This window comes from Prunus avium, chromosome 3 (assembly GCF_965620075.1).
Source record: "Prunus avium chromosome 3, drPruAviu1.hap1.1, whole genome shotgun sequence".
Lineage (NCBI taxonomy): Eukaryota > Viridiplantae > Streptophyta > Magnoliopsida > Rosales > Rosaceae > Prunus > Prunus avium.
In genome coordinates this window covers 35,054,655-35,069,441 of record NC_142286.1, presented here as the reverse complement: position 1 = coordinate 35,069,441, position 14,787 = coordinate 35,054,655, and the positions used below count along the sequence as shown (strand labels likewise).

Here is a 14,787-nt window from a genome sequence, read left to right as displayed (position 1 = left end):
AACATAATTTTGTATGACGTCTGAAGAGTGATTCTAACCTTCGCTTTCCCTTTTTCTTCTGTGGGTCCGGCCTATAAAGGAGGTAAAAAAGGTTGAACATGTGCATCTAATTTTGCATCTTCACGACTGTGATGTATTTTTACAACCATTTACACATGCCCATTGCATGTGATTCTGACAACAAAGTGTGTATATTTAGCATACACTTAGCTTTACACCCCCCATTGGAGATGCTCTAAGCTCACTCTATCTTGTGGGGACTTATAATTCTAGTAGTGCTTGAGAGTATTTCAATTTATACTTACCTTAAAAGGTAGAACTACAATTCTTCATTTGCTTTTGATAAAAAGGGGATAAAATTTTATCAGATCAATAGAAAGAAGGCACACTTAGGACACATATTGTAAATGGATCCATCCCAATAGCAATATGACGTACACGAACCAGCCGAAAAGCTGAAATGATATGAAGATAATCACTAATCTTTGAGATTTTTTTCTTTTTGTAGAAATTAAAGAAGGATGTCCGAATTCTAACCTTTTAAAAAGTTGAAGTAAATGGTCTCATACTTTCTACTAAGTACTATAGAGTTATAAGCCTCTATCTTTCGAGACTTTTCTAAGTACTAAAAAGAGCGTTTATTTTCAATATTTATAGAGTTTTATCTTATCGTAAGAATAGAGAGGATATGAAGAATATTTATTAACTTGGAGGACCCCAAAAACATATTATTATTTGGTGGGAAGCAAAATACAAGCACAAAAAAACAAGATCATAACAAGTAGACTTGAAGCATTTTGTTGTTTTCCTTTAATGGATACAAGAATTCAAAGAGCTTAGTCGATTGTTTTTGTATGTATTGAGTAAATTGTTAATGGTGTCGTCTCTTTAACTCACTTTCTAGAACCAGGCAGGCCCACAGTACGTGGCAGTCGTGACTCATCAGGCTTGAATTTCATGCATGTATAAAAGAAAAGATAAAAAGCATATTTGCCTCGTTTACTTTCCTAATTCCATGTAAGAAGATAGAAAGTGTGTTGACTTTGAATTCAAAGTCAAGCATTTCATGTGTTCTCAAGATTATTGAGCACTCTTTGTTTGTTTCTCACTTCTCATGTTCTCACTCTGTCCCCTTCCCATTTGATCCTGACCTTACCGTCACTACCCAAGATACACCTAAAGCTTTATAAACAAACACAACTTATTTTGTTGTTCTGTTCACATACACACACACACATATATATATATATATATATATATATATATATATATATATATATATATATTTATCTAAATCTACATCGACTTGGCAGCTTCTTTGAAGGTAAGGAATAAAAGTTGAATTTTATAACGTTGTATACTTAAATTCCCACATATGTACGCATTGCTAATGGAATAGTTCAAATTCAAAGTCCAACAACATATGAATTTTATGTTGCTAAAAGAGAAATAACACTTGGCATATACAAGTAAGATGACCGCTTACTACATCATGGACGGTCGAGAGTCACATTTTATTCGTTCGACTATAGTCTCCAAAATTTTAGGACCCACCATGTGCCAATACCATTCATATAGTCAAAGTCTAATTAATTTGAGATGTCAAGTTAATTTCCCAAAACAAACTTTATTGTTGTTGAAGACAAAAGAAAATTACAAACTTTATTGTTTTCAAACCAAAATTTCCAAACCACAAGGAAAAAAAGCGGAAATTTAACATCTAAATAGAAGGATGATGTTGAGATTGTCCCAATAAATTAGCCCTAGCATCTGTTGTAAAAATTAAATTAATACTACATGTGTATGTCTGTGTGTAAGACTCACCTACGAAGCAGAGACTTCGTCTCCCACATCTCATGCATTACATGATTGCATCTGCTGCTACCAAACCATTTTCTGTAGAGAGATCTTTTCCCTTTTGGTATTTAAATCTTGGAGCAAGGTCAACCCCAAAATACCAACTTGGTTCCTTTTTTTCTTTATTGTTTTCTTTTGTTATTGGACTAAGTCACAGTCAAGCTTTAAGTTATTTTTTCCCCAGAGGAATTCCGCAGATGATCAGACTTGACTGAAATACTTGGTGTTTTTTTAATTAAAAAAAACGACTTCAGTAATTTGAGAGCTGCAAGATTTTAATGTGTTTAATTAAACTCACTCGTTTACTTATATAATATTGATATCGTGCGCGTTTCTGGGGAAGTTCATCCCAACTGTCTAAATTCTTATGAACCCTAGTCAATGCATTGCTGCTGGAGTTTAGTTTTGAACCAAGTCCTTTTTTTATTTTTAAAAAAACATAAGTATTTTGTTCCTTTCTATTTTTCTATTGTGGGTCAAAGAGAGCATTAATTTTGTACTTGGATTAATTTTCTATCCATAAAATCCCATTCACATAATTTTCTAGTCAGTTGGGTTGGGTCAAGAAATGCTTGTATGGCCTCTGGGACCTTCCATCCCCAAGGATCTTTCATGGGTTTGTTTCCTTTGTTTTTGGGGCCTTTGGTCTCAACCCAAACTTAATTAATTTTGATTGAGCCAGAACTTCAAACCCAAACCCAAACTTTATTTAATTAGCATCAAATCAGACATGTTTCACCAAGCTCATGAATGTTCTTTTAAAACAAACAAAAGAAAGTTTACAACAAAGATCCTCGTTGGATTTTTTTTGAATACAAGTGATACTCTAAACTACAAAGGGTAAGGAGATTTCTCTCTTTCACACACACACACACTATCAAGGGTGTCATGGGGTTCGAATCTGAGACCATTAATATGTAAGTCAAGACCATTTTCCACTGAGCTAGACTCCATTGACTCGTTGAATCTTTTGATATGCCTAGAATATGCATTATGTATATTTATTCATTGTCCCTTTGAATCGACTGATGCTCACGTACTCACAAAACTTGTAAAAATCATGCTTGTACCTAATATACTCCTACAAAAACTTACCGTAATATACAAGACATTTGATATAGGTGCATTATGTCCAACTTTTCCCATTTACGTATACTTGTAGATTCTCAATATAGAAGTAGTTTGCACCAATTGAAATACAAAGACAAAAAAGTATGATAATATTGGCATGTCCTATAGCTGTTGTTGTTGTTGTTGTAGCTTTCCTTTGTCTTGTGACATATGCCATACGCCAACCCAAATTTTGTTTGTTTTCTTTTTCGGGTCAAATCACAACCTACAGATTCATATTCAGACATAGTCATATAAGGACCAAGCATTTTCGAAAATAAAAGGGAAAATTATTTAAATATTAATTCAATGAAGGGGTTCGATGTTTTCTAAATAAGCAAAAGGAATCATACAATGTCAAAATCAATGTCGAGACTAGAAAATTTATTCAATTTTTTCTTAATCGCATATTCATGGATTCTACGAGTGCTAAAAGACAATGAAACTTGTCAAACTCGCATTAATTTGCCCCACCTAATGAACTCTTAGAAAAACTTAGCATTCAAATTTAATGGACGGCCATTGCATCCCACTATCTCGCAAACCCTCAAATCTCAACCACACCAACTAACTCATTATAACCCATTAATCCACCTTACAACAAAAACAAATAGGAATTATAACCCTAAACCTTTCTCATGCAAAAAAATTCTTACCAATAAAGCTTTCCATTGAGGAATCCTTAAATAAGTTTATTTGAAGGACGTTCTTATGGAGTCCATTTACATTGTATTTTCATAATTCGAATTATCTATTTTTAAAGTATTCATTCAAAGATTATCTCTGTGAAAAATTGTGTTCTCTTGAACTACCGGAATAGTCGATTTTGTTGATCACAATTGGATGTCTTGATGATTTCCGATTGTGCTAATTTTTTGCAAAAATGATTTTTGAATGAAGACTTAATTGTGTTGTGTTGTGTAATTACCTATAGCCATAAGAAACCAACTGAAAGCACCAAAACAAAACTTCAAAATCTTGGATCGCTATGTAGCTTATAAAATCATTACATGACTTAAAAAAGTCTGAACTTTTTTGGATGACTTTAGCAGCAGTGTTTGATAAATGAACTCCAGATGTTTCAATTTGGACAGGAGAGAGAAAACAAGATAAGCATAAAAGATCCCCCCTCGTATTTAACTCCCAAACTCCCGAGTTCCAACCGAGCACTTGTTGTTTTGTAATTGAAAAACAGGAAACCATGCCGGCCTTGAACACCCAAAACACCAAAATAAACACAGAAGAAGATGAGTGTCTCTGTTTCTTTTCTTGCTCTTTCCTCGTTTTGACCAAACCTTTAATAACCCACTTACCATATCCATTATATGTAACCTTCAAACCCCATTAATTAGCGTCTTAACACGAAGCCCGTTTTTTTTCCTTTAAGTTTTGCAGACATAATGAAAAACGTTCCAAAACCAAAACCCAAGTTTCTGCACTGTTTCCGACCGGTCGTGGACATGGACATGGTGCTCGAGTCGAAAGGTGTAAGGATTGTTGAGAAGAAGGAGAACAAGAACAAGAACTCTTTGTCGACTAAAACCATGTCTTTAGACAGAGGGTGCTCTGTCAAGTCAGAGAACACGAAAATGCCTCCTCGTCCAAACCGAACGTTTTCTCGGGCGATCAAAGCCGTTGTGTTTGAAACAATTCTGGTCAGTGATCTTAAAGCCTCAATTTTTGACAGATATGGATATCTGGGTTGGTTTTGTTTCTGATTTATAACGAAGTTTTTTATTATTTCTTTTTTGCTATTTTTACAGGCCAAAAGAGCTCGTGATCGAAAAGGTTACAGGCAAGACTCGTTTGGATCAAAAAGTTTTTCGGTGAAAAGTGAAGCATCTCTGAATTTGGGCAGCGATGAATTGATGAAGGTTGAAGAAACCAAACCTAATTTGGAGACGTCGCATTCTTCTCCTCCTAGTTCATTATCACCATCATCAATATCACGTTCAAGTTCGATTTCAGAATCCAAAAGATTGTCCAAAAATTTATCAGACTCAACGAAACAGAGCAAAAAAAACCAACATGACCCTGCAGTGAAATCAAAGAACACGCAAATGAGTTCCTCTGATTTCAACTCTGGGATATATTTTCTTCTCATAAGCCTTGCGATCACAGTGTTTTGGGGCAGGGTCTTTGCAATCCTTGTCGCATCAACTTGGCTCTACTTTTTTCCAGGGCGTTATAATGCAAGTAATGTGAAGCCGGAAAACGTGAGAAAGTGGTCGGAGGCAGAGTGCAGAGACAACAAGAAGAAGGTCATAATGGAAGGGTTGATTGAAAGGAAGAACCACCACAGCCACAGAGAAAACAGAGGGCATTAAATTTTTGACGTGAAAATTCTCTGTTTCGTGTTTGCTTTTGCTTCTCTGCTTGGAAAGGACAGCAGCAGTGAGTTTATTGTGTAGGTGCCTTGTGGCAAAATAGAGGAAGGGAAAAAAAAAAAAACAGAACATTCTGTATCTACATTTACTTCTCCTCTGTTTTGTCGATTTCTCATGTTTTATGTAGTTAACAATGTATTATACTAGCCATGCCACAAAAAATTGCAAGTGGCCATTTTGTGGTTGATTGTGTATTTCTATATATAGTATCAATCTGGGATCATTGTTTTAGGCAAATTTGAGAATCATCATCCTCTGCATACAGAGAAACATTTGTGTGTAACATGAATAACACTATTTTGCTAATTTCGGGCAATTACGATATGCCAAATGGAAAAGTTATCACTCGTGATATAACCATAATTGACTGAGAATATGAAAATAGTGTTATTACCATTTCACAATTGCATATAAGATTTGGCTCACCATCAAACGATGTTCATCATGTTAGTGGTCGTTTTGACAATGATGATTTGAGCAGTAAAATCTTATAAGAACTGGTACATAAACTGCAACTGATGTTGATGTGCCTTTTTTGAAAAATTAAATATCCTTTTCTAATTTCTCACCATTGTTTATTGAGGAGGTTCCAAGGCATCTCCCTCCCAGGAAGAATCAAGCTGAGTTTAGACATCAATGCACTATCTGTTTTTGTTTATTTGGTTGGTGCTTAGCAGAACTTAGGCACCTTTGGCAGCATTTAACACATGGTTAATTACATGTCCTTGTTTTACTGTTTTTTCCAGTTTGTCTTAATTGCCTTTAAATATTGAGGTAATTTTAACTTTACCTATACATGTACATTTCTATCTCCTCCTCTAGGCTTTATAGCCAGGCCTGGACGTAAACCACGCAACTGATCTCATCAATAATATCGAAAGATCTCGAAGTTTAATAGCATTTAAGGGTGGCAAACGATTCTTTACTAACCCTACCAAGATCCAGAAAGATGGTTGGATTTTGGAGGCTTGGTGTCTATATAATTCAATGGGTGTCTGCCACGTGGATTTCAGGCAGTTGAAGTAATCGTTACCTGTGATTGTTAAAGCAAAAAACTATCAACAAGGTAAAAGTTTTGGACAGGTAGGGTGCAAGGCAATGTTTGAGCTTTCAAGTTTCTGCACTTGCCTTCTTTCCTGAATTAAACCAAAATTAAAAGAAGAAAGATTGTCTTTTGGTCTTTTTCTCTACTTTAATTAATAAAAAATCAAGTGGCAAGGCAGGGATTATTTAAGGGTTTCTATCTCTACATGTAAAAGGAAGATCAGAAAGAAAGGGACAGAGTGCTGTGCTTTATCATGTTTATTGCAAAAGCTGGAGAAAAGGGTTAGGCCATTCACTTAAAAGAAAACCCCAAAATCACATATATACTCTCTGTCTCTGCCGTCTGGCAGTTTTCTTAACCCCAGACCTCCACCAATACAAGTCATAAGAGATTACTGTAATCTAATCGTCTAATGAATGCAATCCAACAGCCAAGATTAGAAATATGCAATCAATTCTTAACTTAAATACTTATTGAAGAATCTCCCTAACTACAAACCACAAAAAGAGGGCACAATGACAATAATGATATGGAAAGGCATCCAACTCTTCTTTTGCAGCCGTGGATTTCACATGTTTCTTCAGATTTAGTTAAAGCTTGGTATAAAAAGTAGGCCATGGAGATAAGTCCTCCCGTGGCACTTGGGCACTTTATATGGAACTATATGAATAAAGATGATAAAAGGAACATCGCTAATCAATTTCAATAGCTACAGAAAGTTTTCCTGTTATCTACAAAATTAAGACACAGAAGTACTGAGGAGTACAATGTTCCTTCTCCTTTTACCCTTTACAGATGTTTTACCCTTTACAATGGAGGCAAACCCGAATTCACAAAAGCCAGTAAGAAAAATGGTCTTATTTGTATGTAACTATTTATAATGTGTTTTTCGAGAATTGAAGAACTCATAATCTGGATGCCTGTTGAACACCATTACTTTATCCTTGAAAACGCAACCTCTGGCAAAACGTATTGCATTTGCCTCCAATGTTCTGAGCCTTTCTTTGAGAATTTCTGCACTGTTAGAAGCTGTAGGTATTTTGGGATCAAACCAGCCTTCACCCTACAACAGAAAAAAAATAAATATATATTGTGACAAATTGTGTCAATACCAAATAAATTTTCCTAAGTGAGAATCTCTCACAATTATCATTCTTCAAAGGATTACAGCAAGAAAGTTCTACATATTGGCTTTGATGCTGAAAAAAAAAAGCAGTTGAGTTCTGAAGTATAGTCTACTTTGGGTCCCTGACTCAATTTTTTTAATGCAAGAGTGAAGAGACTAGGCATGAAAACTTATTTATTCTGTAACTGCTAGGCCTCATACTAGGACTTGCTCAGACTTGACTGTAAATTTTGAAATATCCGAGTAATATGGCAAAACTCTTAAAATTATTGTCACAGCTAACCATCCTATAGGGTTGCCAGACACTTCCAAACTGTCACGGAGCATAGCTTTATGTACTGTTCACCATATTCATGTTGCTCATCACTCTCACATATTAAAGTGATATTGAAAAAAATACAGAACATAAAAGATAAAGAGTGTCGATTTCTTACCTGTGCGTTGTAGCTTTGCAATCCTAACACAGGGGAGAGAATCCGACTTGTGTGTTCATTGGAAGCATCAGTTGGAAAAGGTCTCTGAGCAAAATGTCCAAGTGAGTGGTAAGTCAAGAATGATGCACGGAAGTTTCGTTCTGGAATTTGATATATAGGATACCAGGCCACTGAAAACCTGAAATCCACATTAACCCAACTTTCTTCAATATGCTCAAATTAGTCATCAAACCAGAAATATGAGTAGAAAAATTGATTCTCACCAAGAGGCAGGATGTAAATCATGCAAATTCAGACAATCTAGTTTTGATGGGTCACCAAATATGTGATGATTAGAAGTTCCAACACCAATTAGCTCCACAATTCTGCAGTCAATAAGGAAATCAGGTATATATAACCTGGACATTTTATCTCCCAGAAAAAAAAAGAAAAAAGAAAAGATTAACATACAAATTAAGAGAAGTGGGGAATATACAGAATTTCAAACATGAAATTAAATCAGCACTCAAAAGTGTACTAAATCCAACACATTTGGAGTCCTTTGTGTGCATACTTCATTGCCAAGCTTCTAATCTTGAACCAAATTATAGGTTATCAGGTCATTTCTCACAGCCTAAGATACTCTTTCTTCTTTGTTGTTTCAAATATAGATCAATCATATTGCATCATTATTTTATACTTTAAATGTAAAAGGAATCCCATTTCTATATATCTACTTGGAAGTTGTGATATAGTCTCCCTCAATAACTAGGTTCCAGAATAAATTGACATAAGTGTAGACAGAAAGTGAAAAGCTAGAGAAGTAAATGAATGTCGTTAGCATCAATCCAATTTTGATAACTGTCTGCAAGATGAATAGAACAATATAAGAAAAAAAGACAACATATCTTGTCATAAGAGTTGCAAGAACATACTTATTGTAGAAAGGCTTTCGCTGATGTGGCTGCTCGGATTCAAAAAATTCAAATATGAGCTCACAATCAGGTGACCAATCAAAAGAACCAACAGGCTCCTTGACCGAATCAAAGTTCTCTGTCCCTGCCTGAGGATAGTTCAGCTCTGCTGCTTCTGCAGAATATATGGAATTTAATGTTTTGGAACCAGGGTTGTTGGACCGAAACAATTGAACAGCAGAAAGGGAAGGAGCAAAGTGGGCATGGAATGACACTGAATCATTGAGGTTTCTAGAATCATCTGCCTTCACATCCAATCCATAGTTCCCTGGTTTCTCATACCAGTTCCAAACAGTGCGAAGTGATAAGTTTGGTGTCTGGTGCTTGCATAGGAAACTATGAGATAGCTGATCGTCCAAACAAACAGAACATTTTTTATGTTCGTATGAAGAAGCAATAACAGGAGCAGCGCAGTGGATGAATCTTTCAAACTCTGCAAGTGGACACCCCATTCTAAGGTGAACAACCTCAGATGCTAACTGCATTCTGTAAGAAGCATTTAGAGCTTCCACTGCAATTTGTGAGCCAATTAGGAACTCAACGGTGTCCTTTGGTCTTATACCATTTGCTTCACAACCATTACTTTCAATTTTCTGATCTTCTACCTCTGTAGTGGACTTATGAAATGTTGGGTGCTCATAATAAGCCGAAGGAAATTGATGGCTAGATATTGAGTTTGTGCCTTTAGTTTCAGAAAATGTATCAGATGAAGGAGAAGGAATTGAACTTCCTTCTGGATGGATATTACCCAACCCCTTGCTTAAAACTGGTAGGTCAAGATTTGAAGCATTGCAAGTATCAGCAGAGCAAATCCCCTCCATTGGCCTGGACTCTTTTGTACCAACAGGTTTCCACTTCTTAGAACTTGCTCCAGTAGTAACATCTTTCCTAAACTTATGATCACTATGATATCCAAATTCTGAGTATTGTCTACCGTCCAAAGGAGAATATAAACACCTACCCGAATTATGTTCCATGATTGGAATCTTCATGAATTTATGTGGTTGATTGCCATTTATCACACCTTGAGTAGATATTTTAGAATACACAAAGGATGAGTTCAAACAGAGTTTATAACCATGACTTGCAACATGATGATCATTGTAAAACATTCTTTTGGCTGTATCTCTATTCTTGTAATGGTGCATGCCAAAAGGAACCTGTGAAAATTCTTTTTGATATGAAACAAACTTATCATGCAACCCAAAGAAGTTTGCTCTACAATTTCCAAGTCCTTTTTTCCCATTGCAATTCAACCTCCGTTGAGAAGCAACCCATTGTGGTGCTTCACCCAATACTCTCCGGGGCGTTCTCCCATAAGCACCACTGTTGTGTCCAGAAAAAACCAATGCATTAGCTTCCAAACTATTACCATGCTCAACCCAGACACTATTCTCTACAGCTGGATATTTGTAACTTGGTTGTTCCTTCACCCAGTGCCTTTGTTGATCCCTAGCAGTACGCTGCCTCTTCTGCCACTTCTTTACAAAAAATCTATTTTCTTTTCCATTGTGGGCGCAGGCTCTGCCACTTCCAGTCTTGTTATCTTCACAAACACTGCCATTAGAACCTTCAAGTTCGACCTTGCTGCATTGAAGTACAGCAGAGGGGAGGCTGCCCTGAAGATCCTCAAGAAAACTATCACTTCTTACTTCATCAGACCCATGGTTGCTCATCTTTGAACAGTTATTAGAATTCTGAATACCAACTGATGAACAGTTCTGGGTATGATCAGGAAACCCATCATGGGAGCAGATGGGAAGTTTCTTGTCACCATCACATGGGAGATCATACTTCTCAACTAACTTCCCTTTCTTCTTATTCCATTTCTTCTTCTTCTTCTTCTTCTTCTCATAAATCTTTCCATCTGGATTATCCGTACATAAAGATATATGATTGGGTTCAAAATTTTCCCCTTTTTGGTTCATCGCCTTTCCGTTCATATTCTTTAGACGAATCTAATCACACACCAAGAGGTACAAAAGAAAAAGAAGGGTTCATTCCATCCTCAAAAAACTTGCACACAGCAATTCAATCTCATCCAAAGAAACCCTAACAAACCCAATTTTTATGTGGTCTCTTTTTCAAGGAAAAATCCAATCTTTTTCAGTAAAATTCATAGAAAGTAAAGGGAGAAACACAACAAGAGCCACAGAAGATTGAAGGAAAACTATTTTCTATAGATTATATTTGTAATGAAAAAGAAAATCATAATAGTTGCAGAGAGAGTACCTGAGAGAGAAAGAAGAAGGCGCGTAATGAGAACGAATTTGAAAAGCAAAAATTAGTTGGGTTCTTTCTTGGGGTTTAACGGTTGGTTAAGGTTTTAAGCACCGGTTCTCTTATGGTGTGATGGGGGTGCACCACTGTTCATGAGTTTGGCTTTGTATGTTTGCCATCTGTTTGCTACGCTGTCGTTTTTGCTCTATCCATTTTATGTAGATGAATTAAAAATGATGGCACAATCTTGCGATTCTTTTATCAAACTTCCTTTATTTTTCTCTAATCTCTTTCAAGAAGAGCAACCCTCAAATATTTAATCTCACCAAATACGAGCATATCTAAGAGTAACAAACTCTCATTTTGATTACATTTGAGTCTAGCTATTAAATCGTCTATTTATGTGGTTCAATTGAGACACACACGATAATGGTTCAATTATAGTTTTCGGTCCAATTTTCATTTGTGCAAATGAAGCTTTTCAACTAGAAACAGAAATTTTATCTCCAAAGACTTTGTTCTGAAGCAAGGCTCTTGGAATATATATAAACAATAATACAATTATCATACCAAATTAAAAGTAGTTATATAAAAATATATAATAAAAATGACAATTACTTAGAAGGCTCAAACCAAATGACCAAATGGAAAAGGCACATCAAGTGTTTATTTGATGCTCTTCTTCAGATCTCTTGGACATGGTTGAAGATGTGGTGCTCTTGGTCTGAGAGGAAGCTGTTGAAGTGTTATTGCTCCTTTGATGTGAACTCTGGCTTGAGGATGACTCAGTGAAGAAGATTATGTGCTCCTGGTCCTCTCCAAGGACTTGGAGAGATCTTGGTATTGGTGGCAAGTTGACATCTGAAACTCCCTCAAGGATTTGCACTACCTGGCCCATTGATGGCCTATGAGCCTCATCATCTTGAACACACCAGCAAGCAACTCTACAAATCCTTGTGAGCTCTTGTACATCAGCATTTCCATCTAGCCTGGGGTCTAATAGGCTCAGCACATCAGTTTCTGCAGTGATTATCTGGCTAGCAGCCCAACTTGGGAAGAATCTAACTTTGCCATCTTCAGATTGCTCAGAGTTTCGCCGTCCCGACACGAATTCAAACAGCATCATTCCATAGCTGTAAACATCAGCTTTCACTGTTATTGCCACTCCTGAAATCCACTCTGGTGCAAGATAGCCTCTTGTCCCTCTCATGGTTGTCAGGACCCTGCTGAAATCTCTTCCAACAAGCTTTGCAAGGCCAAAGTCTGCCACTTTTGGACCAAGTTCAGTATCTAAAAGAATGTTTTCTGGCTTTATGTCACAATGTATGATGCAATCTCTGCATTTCTCATGAAGATAAGCCAACCCTCTTGCTGTCCCGAGAGCAATTTGGTACCTTGTTTTCCAATCCAAAACATTTGGACGCGTATCATGGAAAAGGTGAGAATCCAATGATCCATTCGGCATGTAATCATAGACCAACATCCTTTTTGTACCTTCAGAGCAGAACCCGCGAAGCCGGACAAGATTGACATGTTGAATTGTCCCAATTGTGCTCACTTCAGTTCTGAATTGCTTCTCTCCTTGGCTGACACTTTCAAGCTTCTTTACTGCTATGACAGATGAATCAGGCAGGGTCCCTTTGAAAACAGAACCAAAGCCTCCTCCCCCCAATTTTTCTGAGAAATTCTTTGTTGCATCTTGCAGATCTCTGTATCCAAAGGCCACCAATGAACCCTCTACTGCTTTTCCCGTTCCAGTCACTCTCTTCCTTTGTCTCAAGATTACAACCAAAATAAGGCCTAGGAGAATTGCTATTCCAGCAGCTGAGCCAGACACAACACCAATAATCAATCCCTTATTGCTTTTAGGACCCTTAAACTCTGAAGCTGCAAGTCTGAGGTACAAAGTTATTCCCTGACTATCACTTGATGTGAGGTTTTGCAGATTGAAGAGGTCTCCGATCCAAATTGAACATCCACTGCTATTATAAGCATAAGCAGTGCAAGAGCAATTATTTAAGCAGATTAATTCACATCCAGCAAACGTCTCAACGTTCACAGACTGCATATTTTCAGGCAACGACATCCTAGCCATTTTCAGAAACTGGTCTTGCTTCCCGTCAGCACTAGTAGCATTCTCACAATGCAGAGGGGTTTTTCTTTTACACCCACCAGAATAAGCCTGCAAATTCCAATCCCTCTGCAACTTTGGCTCAAAACCTGTCAAACAATTACAGGGGACCGTGCTTACCTCGTTGCAACTGCCGAATGCCCCGCATAAATCATAAACTTCACATTGCTTTCTTGGTTGGCTCCAAAACAAATTCCACTCGCTGGTCTTCAACCATGAGAGTTGCTGAATCTGCCCTGAGGTATGCATCACGAATCGAGATATTATCTTATGATCATAAAGAGAATAGGTGAAATAACTTTCGTTTTTGTTTGTAACATAGCTGAAATTGTAGATATAGTTAAGCCTCATCTCAGGAACCAAGCTGAAAATACGTGACTTTTCATCCCATGCTCCACTGGTCCAATACTGTCTAGACCTCTTCCAAAATATGAGATACGCATTACTTCCATTGGGGTCAAGCTCAAGAGTGAAAAGACCTGGTGCAGGATCCTCTGAACTCTTCCATGAAGTGAGAATTAAGGTTTGATTGGTGACAGTGTTGACTCCAATTCTAGCTCCTGGTAGCCATGTATGAGCTGGATGATCAAAGCTTTGCCACAAAGGCTCTGATGTATTAGCATTAGACCCAGCAGTTCTTAAGACAAGGTTTCCACTATCTAAAAGAACTGCTTGTGCAGAACCTGAGGTGGTGGTGGAGGATAAATTTGTGGACCAAATTGGAGTGTTGGACTCATTAAAGAGAACTAAATTACCATCTGAGATCCTCAAGACTGAAGAAAATCTATCAGAAACTGGTGTTTCCCTATTTGCCACCCAAACTATGGTCTCCAAAGATACTAGTTGTTTAGAGTACCACATGCCTATATAGTAGTTTGAAGAATTACCTGGTTTGAAGAAACCCAGCTCAAAAACCTTTCCTGCAGAGACAATGGTTCGATCACCAGAGATAGATTGGTTTGCAGCGATGGTGTCAGCTGCAAGGCAAACATGGGTTTTGAGATGTAGGCATAAGCAAAGCAAAAGCACCAAACTTTGTTTGGTTTTGGCATCCATGGCTGCACAAAACCAATTTGCAGACAAGTTCTAGATACTGTATTGCACCAAGAACTTAAAACTTTAAAGAAAGGAGAGAGAGAGAGAGAGAGAGAGAGAGAGAGAGAGAGAGAGAGAGAGGACTTGAATTTTCTATTCTACCAAGAGAGAGAGGACTTTGAATTTTCTATTCTACCAAGAGAGAGAGAGAGGACTTAGAATAGAAGAGAGAGGACTTGAATTTTCTATTCTACCAAGAGAGAGAGAGAGGACTTAGAATAGAAGAGAGAGGACTTGAATTTTCTATTCTACATGGTTTTGGTCATTTGGTGGAGATTGGACTTGGGCAGCCGCGCGGCAAAATATCATCGTGTGCCATATGTGGCAAAAAGTCAAAGATAAACTCTTGTGCTTTATTGCTGTTTTTTTATATTTTAATTTATTTTTTTTGTTTTTTTGGTAGTGGTTGTAATAACTTGTATCCTTCCT

The 14,787-nt window shown here is 37.1% G+C and overlaps 2 protein-coding genes and 1 pseudogene across 3 annotated transcripts; 1 reads left to right on the top strand and 2 right to left on the bottom strand.

Moving 5' to 3' along the window:
- The first annotated feature begins 3,999 nt into the window (after positions 1-3,999).
- Positions 4,000-5,670, top strand: LOC110772247 (uncharacterized). Its single transcript, XM_021976675.2, has 2 exons — positions 4,000-4,622; positions 4,731-5,670. Exons 1-2 carry the CDS (start codon positions 4,368-4,370, stop codon positions 5,292-5,294), a joined length of 819 nt encoding a protein of 272 aa, XP_021832367.1. The 5' UTR covers positions 4,000-4,367; the 3' UTR covers positions 5,295-5,670.
- A 1,398-nt stretch (positions 5,671-7,068) lies between these two features.
- LOC110772197 (uncharacterized) lies at positions 7,069-11,292 on the bottom strand. Of its 2 annotated transcripts, XM_021976613.2 has the most exons (5): positions 11,145-11,292; positions 8,874-10,870; positions 8,223-8,324; positions 7,960-8,137; positions 7,069-7,462 (listed from the first exon to the last, which is right to left on the bottom strand). In XM_021976613.2, the coding sequence occupies exons 2-5, from the start codon at positions 10,853-10,855 to the stop codon at positions 7,271-7,273; spliced, it is 2,454 nt and encodes an 817-aa protein (XP_021832305.2). In that variant the 5' UTR covers positions 10,856-10,870; positions 11,145-11,292; the 3' UTR covers positions 7,069-7,270. The 2 variants fall into 2 exon arrangements, with proteins under 2 accessions (XP_021832305.2, XP_021832304.2); XM_021976612.2 differs by having other exon boundaries at positions 8,874-11,292.
- Positions 11,293-11,674: 382 nt separating this feature from the next.
- On the bottom strand, positions 11,675-14,577 carry LOC110772260 (G-type lectin S-receptor-like serine/threonine-protein kinase At2g19130 pseudogene; annotated as a pseudogene).
- Positions 14,578-14,787: the final 210 nt, after the last annotated feature.